Genomic DNA, 18,539 nt, shown 5'->3' on the forward strand with positions numbered 1-18,539 from the left:
TACTTTTTGTTAAATTATTTAGCCGTGTTTTGTCTGAGGCGTATTGTGTGAGTTCTGTTCACAACAGTGTCACTTTGATGTAAGATGTTGATGTTTGGGAGCTGGGTGAGAGTCAAGGTGTTCCCCTGTAGCACTAGACAATGAATGACCTTACTTACAAGTTACAACCACAATTTGGGCAATAAATAAGGTTGAAATAATAAAGTTCTGCTTTCTTGAATATCTGTGTTTCTGTTGCCCAAAATGAAAAGGTTTAGGAGGGGGAGAAGGGGGAGGGGTTTACACCACTTGGCTATCTTATACTCTAAAACAATATTAAACCTCAAAACCGAGAAAAAAAAAAAAAAACTTTAATAAATCCTTGTACCACATTGATCTTCACCTCAATGACTATATCTGTGACCAAGAGAGTGGACTCTTCGTTTGTTAAAAAATCCCTAGACCTTTGCAAGCTTGAGAGAATGAAAAAGGTCTGATTTTTTTGTTTATTTTGTGAAGCCGAAATGGAATGAGAATTTTCATCTCAACAAAACTTACTACGTAAGACCATGCAATTATTGTGTGTTGCTGGCTACGCACTTATTGTGTGTTGCTGGCTACCTTATCTTCGGAAAATTAATCAAATAATACAATGACAAAATTTAGCCACAAAATTGATTATAGTTTAAAGTTACAATCTTACTTAATATCTTTTTATTGGAGGTGAATTTTGACAAATCCACTGTTGGATTACATTTTCTTCTTATATCCTCCATGCTTGCAAAATTTTTAGAAAATTAAAGATTAATAGTTATGTCATTAATAAATTGTTTAAATTGCAAGTTTTGTAGTTTAAAATTATGTATAAAATATAAGATTATAGATCATTTAGTAAATAATATCCGATTGACACAAAATTTGACACGTGTATTAAAAGCGTAAAGAACATGTAATTCAATGGTTATATTTTAAAAATATGTAGTAATGTTTCTTTTATTGAATAAGGTTGTAGCCTTATGCTACAACCAATTTTGTAACTAAATTTTGTTCTTAATACAATACCTAACGAAATTATTTTCTTCTCTCTATAAAAATTCAATGGATATTCCAAAATAAATTATCCAAGCACAATAATCAATATAAACAAAAATTTTCAGTAACAACCCACAATCAGGAAAACCAAATTTCTTTCTAAAAAAGAAAAAGAAAAAAAAAAGAAAAAAAAGGGAGACCAAATTTTTACATGGAAAACCCTTCAACAAGAAAGGAAAAACTATGGGATCCAGTCCAGTAAAAAATTTCTCTATAAAATAATGGGTATATAACAATATTCTCTAGAACCAAATGCTATAGCTACCAAAACATCAAGAACACACCATTCTTAGTTCACTATAAATATTCATCACAAGGGTGGATTTCAACTATAGCAAACAGAAAATATCTCACTAAGTGGGTCTAATCATTTGAACAAATGGAGAGGAATTTCAAGCACTCAAACAAGTCAACACGAAGCTCTCTTCGTTAGGAACAACATATTGAAATTTCATCAAAATTGGAGTAGAAATGACCTTACAATTTGGCTTCAAAGAGGTTGGTCTGCATAAGAAATTATGTTTCTCTCTCACTATTCTCTCGAGTTACACTAACGCTTTGTTTGTTTAAATGGAAAACCTTATGTGAAGATAGTTTTTCTCATTTTCTAGTACTTATTAGCATATAAAAAAAAAAAAAAAGTCAAAGAAAAACAATCTTTGATCAATATAAAAGTGAAGCTTATTTTTTAGAGATTGTTTTTCATCATTTTTTTTTTGAAAAACTACTCTATCTCATAGCAAGTTAAATAAGGCAAGTTAGGAAATTGTTTTTTTAACACATTAAGGTTGCTATCAAACATAAAAAAAATGAAATAGTTTTAGAAAAATGACTCATTTTCTAGAAAACTTTAACACAATCTGCATTTTCTTATTCTTTTCTTTTCAAACTACATGCTTCACTTCTTCTTATTTATTTTTAAATTTGGTGCGAGTCCCTGACATAGGAGGGAACATCGCCAACAACTTAATAAGGGCTTATATATATATATATATATAGCTTGAGATGGGACCTGTAGGGACAAGGACCCAAATTCATGTACTGGGCCTTGGGCTTAGCCAAGAACCTTGTCTATCTAAGGAGGATAAACAGTCGTGAGGGTGCCAAGTTCAGAACTCCGTAAGGAAAATACAAATGGAAGGGCTGAGAAAACTGGTCTGAGGAGGATCATCTCCTTGGATAAGCAAGGCATGGATCAAATGTATACCTTATCATTCAAGGTAACCTTCCAGGATGATCTACTAAAAGAGACAGGCAATATGATCGTGCCAAAGGGATGGAAGCTCAGAGAAATCTAAGGTAAAGTTGCTACCACCGCATTGAATGAATAACAGCTACTTTTCTGGCCGATTTATGTGAAGAAGACCCTGAACAATACTGTTTTGGCTACCACAACTCACAGAAAGCCAAATGAGGTGTTTGATGGGACAGACACTCAAGTGAGAGCTCAGATGATCAACAAGTATAGGGTTAAGATGGTTTGAAAGGAGTTATATAATGTAAGAGACCCCCCATAAGGAGAGGGATCGGAGAATCAAGAAAGAAACATTACAGCAACCTAGAACCAGACTTGTAACAAAGCTTTAAGGGAAATACCTAAGAATCAATCTCCTCGAACTTGGCCGAGGATGTTTTTCTTTAAAGAAATGGCTATTATCTTTCCTTCCTTATCATCAAAATCTATTAGCTTGTTATTTGATTCACTATAACCCAGTTTTCTAACTAATCCTCTACAAATTTATTGTTTTGGGCTTTTTGGGTTAAAGCCTACACCCCTGTTAGGCTTAAAGTTCAAATTGGGACCATACAATTGGCGCCGTTTGTGGGAAGAATACTTGGGTGATAGTGAGTGCAACGTTGAATCATGATAGGTTCAGGACCACACCAGGGAGAATTCGTAGGATCCCAACGTGAAAATCCTTTCGTTAACCTTGAACGTAGAAGAGACCGGGAGGGGAGTGAGCATACTGTCCAATCCGGTAAGAGCCACTCCTGGGGGTAAGAGCCATCCCTCTCGTGAGGAGGATACCAGAGCCCTACAACTGGAAGTTAACCAGCTGAAGAGAAAGCTGCGCCTTGCACAGGGAAAATGAACCCCCACCACCTCCAGCGCTTCTTTTGATGATAGAGAGGATGCTAGTTATAGACGAAGGTTGAGGACCCCACCCAGCGAGTCTTTCTTCTATGATGAGGAGCGTAACCACAAATGTAGGCATAGGAGCCCACCTCGCAAAGGTCTAGGAAATGACGCTATGAGCAAGACATTAAACCAAATTTCCAAATCACCCTTCACGCACAAGATTGAAGTGGCGACACTTCCTCAGAGTTTTCACCAGTCAACGTTCACCATGTACAAAGGTAGAACAGACCTCGTGGAGCATGTGAGCCACTTCAATCAGAGAATGGTTGTCTATTCCAAAGACGAAGCCTTGATGTGCAAGGTTTTCCCATCCAGTTTAGGACTCGTTATGATGAGATGGTTCGATAGCCTAAGGGTAGATTCTATAAGTTCCTTCAAGGAGCTCATCCAGGTGTTTGGTTCCCACTTCATCACCTATAGCAGGGTTCCTCGGCCCTTGGCTTCCCTACTATCCTTAAGCATGCGAGAGTATGAGACCTTGAAAATATATTTGATAGATACTGGGAGATGTTTAACGAGATAGATGGTGACTTTGATGAGGTGGTTATCAGTACTTTTAAGCTTGGTCTCCCAGCCGAGCACGGTTTGAGGAAATCCCTGACTGGCAAACCCGTCACCAGTGTGTGCCAACTCATGGACCAGATTGATAAGTATAAAAGAGTTGAGGAAGACCAACTACAAGGGAAGGGCAAGGAGAAGGTTATCCCTCAGGAGAGGAGGGATTTCAGGTCGGACCGATATAGTAACAACCGGTCGTGAAGAGATTTTGCAGGGCAGTTAGTATCGGCCAATGCTCAGACGGTTAATGTTGTGTTTCAAGAATCGATATAACAGGTTCTGAAGAAGATTAAGCACGAACCATTCTTCAAATGGTCAAATAAGATGACAGGAAACCCTACAAGATGCAACTAGAACCTTTACTGCCAGTACCACCAAGAGGCAGGACACACTACAGAAGATTGCAGAAGTCTGTAGGACCATCTTGACTAGCTCGTTTGTGAAGGAAAGTTAAAACAACTCTTGCATCACTCTAGTGGTTAGGGGGGCCGGACAAACTTAGAACCTAGAAGAGACGATTCTTCAAGATTGCCATTGGGAACGATAAATGACATCTTTGCTGCTCTAGGGAGGACCGGTTTTTGCCCTTCCAAAGTGATGTTTATGGCTTGGCTACCTGCCGAGGGCGCTAGTCCGGGGCCAAAGAAGGCTAGAATAGGAATCCAACCGATTCTGGCTTCCGGGTAAGGATAAGATCGGAATCATCCAACCCCATAATGATGCTTTAGTGATCACACTCAATATTAAGGGGGTAGAATGTGAAGAGGGTGTTGGTGGACCAGGGCAGTGGTGCTAAGATTATGTACCCCAACTTGTACAAGGGGTTGAAATTGAGACTTGAGGACCTTACGGCCTACAGGACCAAAGAAAAATAAATAAATAAATAAAACCTAGCTTCAATGTGCCTTTGATTCTTGTAATTAGTCTAAAGTTATCATTAATTATATTTTATTATACTATAAAAACATAATTGCAATTTCAAATTTACTTAATTAAACAAGATATTCCTTGACTACTTAAAATAATATCTATCCCCTCCATGAAATATTCATCCTGAAACAAAGTTAAATAGTTATTTTCACTGTATTAAGACTACATCTTAAGTCATTGAGTCCCCAATTTAATCTCTTGATTAATTATTCTTACATTCTTGGAATCCAATTTCGTATAATATAAATTTTAGTAACTCCTTACTAAAATGATCAAGCCTGATACTTTGAATAATCACTTCCTATTAAATCTATCTCAAACAAGTTTTTCTTTTCTATTAACAAGATCATGAATTCCATCTTAAAAAATATTATTCCCATAATGCTACATGGTACTACCAAAAATCTCACTTTATTGCAGTATTAACCATACAAGATCTTACTTTTATATACATCAAAGAAACTTACACTTCAAGTTGGAGTTCACCTCCTTATGAGGATGAGGAATTAATGCATTTAGTAGTCATGACATCATTTGTTCAAGTGAACTAGACCTCTATCAATCATTATTAACTAGAAATATCTTCTTTCATGATCAAGACAAATCATTATAATTAATATGTTACATTCTTATCAAATGAAATGCCCAATTTCATCACTGACAACGAATTTAAAAAATGTATTATTCACAAGATATTGTAATTTATATCTTTTATATGTTAATCTCATCAATATACTGAAATCACATACAATGTAACTTATGGACTATTCATCAAATGAATGCATAATTTCCAATGTTCATATAATCTCAAAAAATAAAGCACTTTTATTAATAAAAATCAATATACAATTTGAATTTTAGGGCATAATTCCTAACATACTCAAGATGAACCAAGTGATGATATTTCTTTTATTTATTTGTTTTGATATATCGTTTGTATTTTGTGTTTTAATTTTTTTTAATTAAATGTAATTAATTAAATCGGATTCGATCTCTGGGATTCCACAAGAAGGGGGAAAATACCACTAGATAATAAGGCCATTGGCTTTGAATTGACTAACAAATTGATTAATGGGGTTTTGAGTAATTTCACATTTGTTATATATATATATATATATATATGTTTTGTAGAACTCTAGTGTCAATATGATCTTTCAGCTTATCTTAATAACTAGGTGTGTGCAAAAATCGGTAAACTGAAAAATTGGCCAAAACCAACCGAACCGAGTCCAAATTTTCAGTTTTGTTTTGGTACAATTTAGTTTAGGTTTGAATTTCTTGAAATTGAAATATTTCAGTTTCGGTTTGGGTGTTGGATTTTTCACCCCAAAACCAACTGAACCGACCAATATATAGATATTTACGTAAATTTAAAACATAATAGACTGAGTAGCTTAGTGGCATGACATGTGTGTTTCAGCCACTTGTTCACAAGTTCGAGCCTTCGCCTATTCTTTTTTATTTTTGTTTTAAAGAAACTCTATAGCTGCTACCTTTTGTTGTAGATGGTGGCTTAATCTTAATTTGTGTTTTATGTTTTTGGCTGTGTTGCTTTGTATTTTGTGTTGAAAATAGGGTCTAGATTGGTTTTGCTTTTCTTGTTAGTTGTTGTAGTGCTTTTGTCTTTCAATAATATCCTTGTTTGATGCAAAAAAAAAAAAAATCTTTTTTTTCTAATTGCTTTTGTTTCTCACATCCCAAATACCAAAACCCGACCGAACAGAACTGAAGCCGAATGCAATCGTTCGGTTTGGTGTCCCTTTCTTACAAGTCAGTTTTGGTGCTCAAAAATTAAAATTGAAATTTTTGGATCGGTGCAAAAATTGCCTTCAACATCAACCAACCTAAACCGATTACACCCCTATTAATAAGCACAATGATTAGGTAGAAAATTAATTTAACGTTCAATAATTAGTGGGGAAAGACACTGCTAGGATATAAACATGCTTAAGCAATCTTGTCATTTTTCATTACTTTGTAATCCTTTCCTTTCCTGCTGACATTTTCGTTGTAAAGCTCAATTAAATAATAAAAAAAAAAGATTTCTGGTGTTTGCTTATCTAAAATTTTTATTTGTTTAAGTGCATGTTGATAGCACTTTACACTAAGACATATCAACTTTAGAACTGAACTGCAGTGAACCTGCAGCTGTATTGATCATTGATTTAAACCATCAAGCATATACTTTCAAGGAAATGCAACATGTAAAACAAAATTATATAAAACTACCATTTATAATATAAACTATCATAAAATATTTTTATTAGGAAATTTAGACCTCTGTTGATAGAATAAAAAAGTTTTAAAGCCAAGTTGTTAATTAGATCTATTATGAATAATCTTTGGTTACACAAATAAACATCAATATCATGCACAACTGAATAGTAAATAAGACAAAATATGATAACCCAAGAAAATCAATAAAACAAACTAGTTTCACAGTGAAAAATCTGGGGGGAAACCTTCCCAAAAACAATCCATTATAATAAAGAGAAGTTTCATATCTAGTAATAAAATTTTGTCCTTAGACTTTACAAACCTAGTATATGAACTTACAGTTGAAACCTTCAACTGCTTTAGAGCCTTTGAATTCTCCAGTATATGAACGCTCTAACCACAGTCACAATTGGAACCTCCAATTGATTTCAAGAATCTCTTGAAGGTTTTCTTCACAATAGCAAGTCTGTGGTGGTTGCTATGACTTCAGCTTCTTCACCAATGGAATCTTCAGATCTACTTTGAAACTCTTTTGTTTGGTGAAATAGAGAAAACTTGGTGACCTTAGCTACATAAAAGGAGTGTTTCTCTTTGTAAAAAGCCTTCTAATAGATGGCTTATGATGTCTTTTAAATACCGGTTCAAAAGGATCTCAATTCAGGCTTCAAACAAATAAGTTATGGGTTTTTTTCATTGCTGATTTTTGCTGATATGTGAAACTTGATGTATTGAGGAGGTATCGAGACTGCTATCGAGGAGGCAATAGGTTTTGAGCTTCTATCGAGAGGTATCGAGGTAGTATCGAGATTGTTATCAAGAGGTATTGAGATTGCTATCAAGGTACATGTTGAAAATGTGTTGAATATGCACTTTTCTTGAGCAAACTTAGGAAGTGTTTGGTACATGCACTTAAAACTGAAAACAAGTATTTGAGAACATATGTGGAAATAAGTGTGAGTGAAAAAGTGTGTGGGAATACGTGTAATGTTGTTTAAAAACGAAAAATATGTGTTTGAGTCGGTGTACCGAACGGGTCCTTAATTTGCAACTTCAACTTAGTTTTCAATTACAATTTTAAAACACATCAAAACTTAATAAAAGACAAATAATTTGGTATGGTTTGACAATACCAAAACACATAACCCTAACAATATTCATTTCTATGATCACCTAATGTCACTAGAATACTACATAATATATTGGTTTTTCTATTTTTTTTTTCCCCCTTATATTATCAAGATTTCTTGTATAAACCAACCTCATAGTTTTGTGAGCAGAAAATATGTAAAGATAATTTTTCTCTTCCGCTTGCTGAGTTAGATATTTTCAAGGACTAATTTGAAATTAAAATTAAAATTAAAATAATTTTAAAATTTATATGACCAAAATAAAAATAACACAAAACCTTAAAGGTTAAAAGTATACTTTTGTCAAAGATGAAATTCAGATGAATACTCTAGATGGGGTCAATGATAGTTGTATTGCTTTTTTCTCCTCAAGTGCCTAAGTGATCAACATCCATACAATTCAAATTTTACATTATTGGCAATTTGGCATATTCCTTGATAATTAGAATACTAATGTTGTAATCCTTTCTTTTAATTGTACGCGTAAGTCGTAAAGTACTATGGAATGACTGTCATTCGGGACAGCATTATCTCTCTATCTCTTTGGAAAGTTTCTTATAATTGTATAGTGAGAGGTGGGGTTGGAGCTGAATCAGAAGAAAGAACTGGTTGGAAGGCATGGATTATTTAGAAAACCAAGTACTAGAAAAGGAGAAGTTTTTTTAAAGGGGTTTTAGTTTATGCTGTAATTGTTTCTCTTATGATAAATTAAATTTGATTAGACCCACAACTACATATGCTTGAATTAATAATATCTAGGGAACAAATGGAGTTGGATGGTGCACCCCATGTGATGCATCGTTAACTATGATAAATATTGGGACACAGTTTAGTTACAAAATTGGCTTTACTAAATAAAATAAAAATTACTGCATATTTTGAAAATCTAACTATTAAATTGCATGTTCTTTACGCTCCTAATACACATGTCAAATTTTGTGTCAATAGAATTTTGACTTATAGATGTCCGCTATGTAATAATTACTTTTTATTAGTAGGCTAAAATATTAATTGGGTTTTTAGTGAAGACGGTGTTTCAACCCTAAATCTATTACTATTAGATACCAAGAGTTAGACTATTTTGAATATACATCACTGTAAGTTTTTTTAAAAAACTTTCTCCCCTCTCTCCATGTGTGTCTTAAAAAATACTTAATATTCTTAAAAAAAAAAAATGATACCAAAAACTTATCAATTGAGCCAATTAGATCCAACTACTACAAACGTTACCCTTATTCATTGCTACATTTTTTTAAAGTCAAATATTGGCATTAAGCTTGACCAATGACATTCCTTTGTGCCGATGACGCTGGAATGTATGGTGCATTGTTAAAGCTGTTGTGTAAAGTAAATCAAAACTTTTGGTAGGCCAAAATAGAAAAATTATGCACAACTAGATGTGAATGATGTAAGATTCGGACTAAAATGAAATTGTTAAGATTTTGTTCAAAGTAACTTTAATGATTTCATTTCTAATTGAAACTACAAAGTTAAAATTGTAATAATTAAAAAAGCTTTTGAGATTAAATTGTGATTGGGTCAAATTTCAATGAATAATTTGTTTGTCTAAAAAATACTGAATATGTTAATTTAAATGGAATCCTAGAAAAATGAAATCCTAAAAGTGTTGGGCTTTGTGGAGCCTAGTTTATTTTTGGCCCGTTTCGTAGTCCATTGTAACCCTGTAAGTAGGATATAAAAGCCGCTTTTATAATTAGGGTTTGTGACTGCAGCTGTTGTTGTGTTTTAGAGAGAGAGAAAAACACTGTAGCCGCACTTTGTATTTTTTCCTGATAAGTGAAATTCCTGCAACTCTGTGGACGTAGGCAAATTGCCGAACCACGTAAATGCTGTCTTGTGCGTGTGATTATTTTTCTTTGACGTGTGTTTTCTCTATTTATTTTTGTTTCTCATAGTTTGGAATTTAGGTTGAATTCCCAACAATTGGAATCAGAGCCTAGGGTTAGGTTTGAGTGGGAGCAATAGCAGAGGAAGCAGGAAAGGCGTCTGGAATAGAAAAGTTTGATGGCACAAACTTCGCGTATTGGAGGATGCAGATTGAAGATTATCTTTATGGGAGGAAATTGCATCTGTCTTTTTTGGGGACAAAACCTAAGGCTATGAAGGCTGATGAATAGGCTTTTCTTGACAGACAGGTACTGGGAGTTATCAAATTAACTCTGTCTAGGTCTGTTGCACACAATGTTGTGAAGGAGAAGACTACAGTAGATCTGATGAAGGCTTTGTCTGGTATGTATGAAAAACCATCAGCAAATAACAAGGTGCATCTGATGAAGAAACTATTCAATTTGAAGATGGCAGAGAATGCATCAGTAGCACAACATTTGAACTTATTTAACACTATCACAAATCAATTGTCGTCTGTAGAAATTAATTTTAATGATGAGATTCGTGCTCTGATCGTCTTGGCTTCTTTGCCAAACAGTTGGGAGGCAATGAAGATGGCAATAAGTAATTCTACAGGAAAAGAAAAGTTTAAGTACAATGATATTCGAGATTTAATTATGGCTGAGGAGATTCACAGAAGAGATGCAGCTGGAACCTCAGGATCTGGTTCTGCCCTAAACCTTGAGACAAAAGGCAGAGGTAATAACAGAAATTCAAATCGGGGTAGATCAAAATCTAGAAATTCTAATCAGAATAGAAGTAAATCTAGATCGGGCCAACAAGTATAATGCTGGAATTGTGGGAAAACATGTCACTTTAGGAACCAATGCAAAAATTCTAAAAAGAAGAATGAAGATGATTCTGCTAATTTTGTAATAGAAGAGGTACAGGATGCATTACTTTTTGCAATAGACAGTCCACTTGATGATTGGGTTTTGGACTCAGGAGCTTCATTTCATACCATTCCACACCGAGAAATCATACAGAATTATGTTGTAGGTGATTTTGGTAAGGTGTATTCGACTGATGGTTCAGTCTTGGATGTTGTAGGTATGGGAGACATTCGGATATTGTTGCCCAATGGGTCTATTTGGTTACTGGAGAAGGTTCGACATATTCCTCACCTGAGGAGGAATCTGATTTCTGTTGGATAACTTGATTATGAAGGGCATGCAATATTATTTGTTGGTGGTACTTTGAAGGTTACAAAGGGAGCTAGGGTATTGGCTTGTGGAAAGAAGACTGGTATTCTATATATGACCTCAAGTCCAAGAGACACAATTACAATTACTGATGCAAGTACTAATACAAGCCTATGACACCGCAGACTTGGTCATATGAGTGAGAAAGGGATGAAGATGTTGCTATCAAAAGGAAAACTACCAGAATTGAAGTCCATTGATTTTGACATGTGTGAAAGCTGCATCTTAGGAAAGCAGAAAAGGGTGAGCTTTTTGAAAACTGGCAAGACACCGAAGGCTAAAAAATTGGAGTTAGTGCACACTGATTTGTGGGGGCCTTCTCCGGTTGCATCCCTTGAAGGTTCAAGGTACTACATTACTTTCATTGATGACTTAAGCAGAAAGGTATGGGTTTATTTTTTGAAAAATAAATCTGATATATTTGAAACTTTTAAGAAGTGGAAGGCCATGGTTGAGACAGAAACAAGTTTAAAACTAAAATGTTTGAGGTCTGATAATGGAGGAGAGTACATAGATGGAGGGTTCAGTGAGTATTATGTTGCACAGGGAATTAGGATGGAAAAGACCATTCCTGAGATACCACAGCAGAATGGTGTGGCTAAGCGCATGAACAGAACTCTTAATGAGCATGCTAGGAGTATGAGGTTGCATGCTGGACTACCAAAAACTTTCTGGGCTGATGCTGTTAGCACTGCAGCTTACTTGATAAATCGAAGGCCATCAGTTCCCATGGAGTTCAAACTTCCTGAGGAGGTTTGGAGTGGTAAGGAGGTAAAGTTTTCCCATTTAAAAGTTTTTGGTTGTGTTTCTTATGTTCATATTGATTTTGATGCTCGTAGTAAACTTGATGCTAAGTCTAAAATATGTTTTTTCATTGGCTATGGTGATGAGAAATTTGGCTATAGGTTTTGGGATGAACAAAACGGGAAAATCATCAGAAGTAGAAATGTGATATTTAATGAATAGGTTATGTACAAGGACATATCAACTGTAGTCTCAGATATTGCAGAGATAGATCAAAAAAAAAATCTGACTTTGTCAACTTAGATGGATTGACTGAAAGTACTGTCCAGAAAAGGGGTGAAGAAAATAAGGAGAATGTAGATTCACAGGTAGATCAGAGTACATCTGTAGCTGAAGTCTGCAGATCTTTTAGGAACATTAGACCTCCACAGCGTTATTCACCCGCTTTAAATTATCTACTATTGACTGATGGTGGTGAGCCAGAGTATTATGATGAAGCCTTGCAAGATGAAAATTCAAGCAAGTGGGAGTTAGCCATGAAGGATGAGATGGATGTCAACAATTAGACTGGTGCTGGGAATGGTGGCTGCAGAAAACTTACATCTTGAGTAGTTAGATGTGAAGACGACATTCCTTCATGGTGATTTAGAGGAAGACCTTTACATGATTCAGCCAGAAGGGTTTATTGTTCAAGGATAAGAGAATCTAGTCTGTAAACTGAGAAAGAGCTTGTATGACCTAAAACAAGCTCCTAGACAGTGGTACAAGAAATTTGACAATTTTATGCATAAAATTGGGTTCAAGAGATGTGAAGCTAATCATTGTTGCTATGTTAAATTCTTTGACAATTCTTATATCATTTTACTGTTGTATGTGGATGATATGCTCATTGCAGGGTCTAGCATTGAGAAGATTAATAATCTAAAGAAGCAATTGCCAAAACAGTTTGCAATGAAGGATTTGGGAGCTGCAAAGCAAATCCTTGGTATGAGAATCATTAGAGACAAGGCTAATGGTATATTGAAGCTTTCACAGTCAGAGTATGTGAAGAAAGTTTTCAGCAGGTTCAACATGAATGAATCTAAACCAGTGAGCACACCCTTAGGTAGTCATTTCAAACTGAGCAAAGAACAGTCACCGAAAACAGAAGAAGAAAGGGACCATATGAGCAAGGTGCCCTATGCCTCAGCTATTGGCAGCTTGATGTATGCTATGGTGTGTACAAGGCCAGACATTGCACATGCAGTGGGAGTTGTGAGCAGATTCATGACTAGGCTTGGAAATCAGCATTGGGAGGCAGTCAAGTGGATTCTGAGATATCTGAAGGGTTCATCAGATACATGTCTTTGCTTCACAGGTGCAAGTTTGAAGCTGCAAGGTTATGTTGATGCTGATTTTGTTGGTGATGTTGATAGTAGAAAGAGTACTAATGGGTTTGTATTTACTTTGGGTGTTACAGCTATATCATGGGCTTCAAATTTGCAAAAGATTGTTACTTTGTCTACTACAGAATCTGAGTATGTTGCAGCAACTGAAGCTGGAAAGGAGATGATTTGGCTACATGGTTTCTTAGATGAATTGGGTAAGAAGCAGGAGATGGGCATTCTACACAGTGACAGTCAGAGTGCAATCTTTCTTGCCAAAAATTCGGCATTTCATTCAAAGTTGAAACGTATACAAACAAAATACCACTTTATCCGGTACCTTGTTGAAGATAAGCTGGTAATACTTGAGAAGATATGTGGATCTAAGAACCTGGTAGACATGTTGACTAAGGGTGTCACTATTGAGAAGTTGAAGCTGTGTGCAGCTTCAATTGGTCTTCTGGCTTGAGGACATGAGGATGAGTTGTAGGGATGAGGGATTGCTTTTGGAGGATAGCGGCTGATGTTGATGATTGAACTAGTCTCCAAGTGGGAGATTTGTTGGGTTTTGTGGAGCCTAATTTATTTTTGGCCCGTTTTGTAGCCCATTGTAACCCTGTAAGCAGGATATAAAAGCCGTTTTTATAATTAGGGTTTGTGACTACAACTGTTGTTGTGTTTTTAGAGAGAGAGAAAAACACTGTAGCCGCACTTTGTATTTTTTTCTGATAATAGTGAAATTCCTACAATTCCGTGGATGTAGGCAAATTGCCGAACCACGTAAATACTGTCTTGTGCGTGTGATTATTTTTCTTTAACGTGTGTTTTCTCTATTTATTTTTGTTTCTCACAAGTTGGAATTTAGGTTGAATTCCCAACAAAAAGTTCATTTTAGTTCAAATTTAAGGGATTTATACATAACAATTGAAAGATTGTGAACTAAATTGAAATAGGCTATTTACAAATAGGTTAATTGTAATTTTTTTTTAAAATGAAAGTTTTAGTGTCACTAGGTTAATTGTAATTTTTTTTTAAATGAAAGTTTTAGTGTCACTAACACTGTATAGTGTATAAGATATCATCTAAGGAAAAAAAAAAAAAAAAACACTATATATACTATATAGTATCATTATGGTTGTGTCACGCAAAGATCTGACACAAAGATCAATAGTGGTAAAGATTTGGGGCCTTGGCTTGGGCCCTTGAACATATAGCTGACTTGACTTATCGTAATGGGCTTTTACCTCGAGTCAGTACTAATTAAAAACCACTGTTTACTGATGAGGCATTAGCACCTCAACTCAGTCTATTCACTTACGCAAAAAACTCAGTCTTTTCACTATTGTATATTTCACATTCAAATTTAGGAGAAAGTGCATAGATACAAAAATAAATGCAAGGGGTGAGCCTAAACGAAAATTAAAAAGCATATGTTAACTCAACTGTTGAGAAAAAGTAAAGAATCTTGTAGTTTGATTAACATATTTTTATACACAAAGTACTTAAGAATTTAAGAAAGGAATAATTCAAGTATCAGATTAGGTTCATATTATAGTTTTCTTTTTTTTAGAAATTTTTTTTTGGTACCATTACTTGTCACAGAGAATATTCTTCATATTGTGCACCCATGTGCCCAATTGCCATCGGCCCACCAGCTCTGCCACCACAACACAATAATTAATATATGTAGCCAAAACTGCATTGAATGATGTCCCATGCCAAGCAGTAAAAACTGTCAGAAGCCCTTTTAACAGTTTTTTTTTTTAGTTTACTAAAAAAAAAAAAAAAAACTGTTAAAAGGGCTTCTTGTTTTGTTCTTGGGGATATAAACTTGGTTTCACGGGGTTCAATAATTGCAACGGGCTTCTCAGTTTTCACACAATTCCAAAACGAGAACAACACACAACACATGACATTAACCGCACTTATCCACCATCGGAGACATAAATGCATTTACAGTCTTTAACACTAATTTAAGTCAGGAATCTGAACCAACTATCTATCTACAACTAAGGCCTATCCTTATTATTGACCATTCACCACCTATCAAAGCCACCAAAAAAAGACTCAAATTCTAGCAAATGCATATCATCCTATGATCAATGAAACCTGTGTGTAAATATTTAAATTGAAAAAAAGAAACAAATTTTGAAAAAATTTTATTGAGAATGAAAAAAGTTAAAATTTTTTCAATTCTCGATAAAATTTTTTTTTTTAAAATGGTATATTATTGTGTATACTTAAGGCACACGTTAGTAAAATTCAAAAGGAAAAAAAAAGAAAAAAAGCCTTGTTTACATAAGTCTTGTAGTACTGTAATGGTATATATTTTTATTTTTTAAAATTATTATGGAGAGAACTTAAATTTAAATCTCTCTACTCTTGCTTATTTTTTAAGGGGAAAAAAAAAAAATGAAACCCTTGTATAACTATAATGTCCTTATCTTTAATGTGTTCATATGTAGTGACGCACGGAATCAATATATATAGTAATGCACACTTATACATGTGATATTATGAGTATGACGTTCTTAACGTTTACACACACAAAAAAGGATAATTACACAATGTTAAGTAAGCTGTTTTTGTTCACCGAATTAAAGTCTGCAATGCCCTAGCCAAGACGAAAGAAGAAGAAGAAAGAGAATTGTTCATTGAATTTAGCTTTATATGGTAATGTTTACACGGAATAGATACTACGTACACGTTAAGAAAGTGCTATTCAGTCTATAAAATGCTCTTGTCAAATTAAATGTAAGGGGGAAAAAAACAAGAAAAGAAAGAGAGTTGTTCATTGAATAAAACTGTAATTTATGTTCAAGCAGAATTACCTAAGGCAGTAAGGCTGCAGTGCAGAAGCCGGGAAATTACCTTAGAGTCTAAGGGCTTTTAATGCTGGTTCATTGTCAAATCACCATATAAATAGTCAGGCTGTTAATCATAAGAATGTACTAGTGTTCATCAGAAAAACAATGGCTGCTAAAACCATAGTATTGCTTCTATTGGCTATTTGTTCATTCTTCACTTTAGCCTTGGGCGGCTATTCCGAAGGCTACCTTGGCAAATGGAAAATGCTAAAGAGAAGTATAGGAATTTCAGCAATGCACATGGCATTGTTACCAAATGATCGAATTGTTGCATTTGACAGAACCAGCATGGGTCCTTCCAACATTACTCTACCAAGTGGGAAGTGCCCAAACATTTCAAAATTCATTGATTGTTATGCTCATTCTGTGGAATTCAATTTAGCAAATCGTAGCGTTCGGGCACTCACGGTTCTGTCTGATACATGGTGCTCTGCAGGTGCATTGGACCCAGATGGTATGTTAGTGCAAAGTGGTGGCTACAATGATGGGCAACGAGTTGTTAGGTACCTCAAGCCGCGTCCAAATTCTGATTGGGTTGAGGACCCAAAAGGCCTAATTCAACCAAGATGGTATGCTTCAAATCAAATTTTACCAAATGGGAAAATCGTTGTTGTCGGTGGGAGATTTCAATACTCCTACGAATTCATCCCTAAAACCTCCAAATCTGATCATAAACTTTACCAACTTCCATTCCTTCGAGAAACTAATTATTATGGAAGTGTACAAAACAATCTCTACCCTTTTACACACCTCTCCCCCGATGGAAATCTTTTCATTTTCGCAAACGACCGCGCAATTTTACTAGACTATGTGAACAACATTGTTGTTAGAAACTACCCAGTTATGCCCGGAGGCTTTTCTCGAAACTATCCTAGTACCGGTTCTTCAGTTCTACTCCCCCTAAAGCTCTTGCCAAACAATGCTACCAACACCCCAGACGCTGAGGTTTTGATTTGTGGTGGGACATTGCCATATTCCAATTTCCACGCCAACAATGGAGAATTTCTTGATGCAGCTAAAACTTGTGGTCGGTTGGTTATCACAAAAGAAAATGCTGAATGGGAAATGGAAGATATGCCAATGAATAGAGTGATGGGTGACATGCTATTGTTGCCCACAGGAGACGTGTTGATCATAAATGGTGCGGCAAAAGGAACGGCTGGTTGGGGCGTAGCTAGAGAACCGGTTCTAAACCCGCTTCTTTACCATCCTGATATGCCTAGCAGCAATGGAACCAGCAATGGCAATATTGTTTTTAGTACCAACCAAGAGGTTTGGTATTTTTTTTTTTTTTTTGCCAAATTTCTTTTTGTTTAAATTCACTTTTTATGTTTTTTTTTTTTTTTAATAATATAAGCTAACTTTTATCTTTTTATCTCATCAGCGTCGAGGCAGGTTTTTGATTTTGAGTCCTACCACAATTCCTCGTCTCTATCATTCAACCGCGCATTTGCTCTCTGATGGTCGTGTTTTAGTGGGTGGGAGTAATCCAAATAGAAACTACAACTTCACCACACTGTACCCTACTGAATTAAGCCTTGAAGTTTTTTATCCACCATATTTGTGCTCCGATAAGTCTAGGCCATCCATTGCTTGGGTTAAGCCTAGTGTGGAGCTTGGTTATAAGCAGAAGTTTTCTTTAGGGTTTCACTTGAAGGGAAAAGGTGACATTGAGAAGCTGTACTTGACAATGGTAGCTCCATCGTTTAGTACACATTCCTTTTCCATGAACCAAAGGCTTTTGGTTTTGGCTCTTGAACAAGTGAGCGAAACATCAACTGGGAACTTTGTTGTTGAAGGTTATGCTCCGGCCACCGCTGCATTGGCCCCGCCTGGTTATTATCAATTGTTTGTGGTCCATGATGGTGTTCCTAGCAGAGGGACCTGGGTCAATATCAAGTAGTATAGTAGGTTGTTGTGCTTATTGAATTGAGAATTTATGACTATGGGCAAGCTAATTAGTCAATTCAAATAAGTCCAATGTCATATAATGGTTCTTAAATGTTTCTATGATCTGTTTCCTGTAAGATCCAATTGATGGATGTGGCCTTGACTTCATTTATAATACGGTGCTTCACCATGACACCTTTCTCACGCATGCTAGACAAGTTTTTTTTTTTTTGGAAGAAACAAACGCCCGCACAGGAGAGTGAAAAGAGTTTTAAGACAAAGGTATGTCACAACTCTACTCAAAAGTCATGATAACTTTTAAGGGAAGGTGAGACAAGTTATACTATATACAACGTACTTTCTTAAGCAATATGAGACAATTACCTTTTTTTTTTTTTTTTTGAGAAACAAACATACACACAATATAACACAGGTTTGTTTGTTATATTGTGTAGTTTTTGGTAATTATAATCAGTGTAATGCCTTTTACCCCCTTTTTTTTAAGAAAGGTAAAAAATTAG

At 35.3% G+C, this 18,539-nt stretch overlaps 1 protein-coding gene across 1 annotated transcript; it reads left to right on the plus strand.

Moving 5' to 3' along the window:
• Window positions 1–16,109: 16,109 nt before the first annotated feature.
• Window positions 16,110–18,208, plus strand: LOC112022189 (aldehyde oxidase GLOX1). Its single transcript, XM_024054768.2, has 2 exons — window positions 16,110–17,400; window positions 17,513–18,208. The coding sequence occupies exons 1-2, from the start codon at window positions 16,234–16,236 to the stop codon at window positions 18,029–18,031; spliced, it is 1,686 nt and encodes a 561-aa protein (XP_023910536.1). The 5' UTR covers window positions 16,110–16,233; the 3' UTR covers window positions 18,032–18,208.
• The last annotated feature ends 331 nt before the right edge of the window (window positions 18,209–18,539 follow it).

The sequence above is a fragment of the Quercus suber genome, unplaced genomic scaffold (genome assembly GCF_002906115.3).
Source record: "Quercus suber isolate HL8 unplaced genomic scaffold, Cork oak 2.0 scaffold_45, whole genome shotgun sequence".
Classification (NCBI taxonomy): domain Eukaryota; kingdom Viridiplantae; phylum Streptophyta; class Magnoliopsida; order Fagales; family Fagaceae; genus Quercus; species Quercus suber.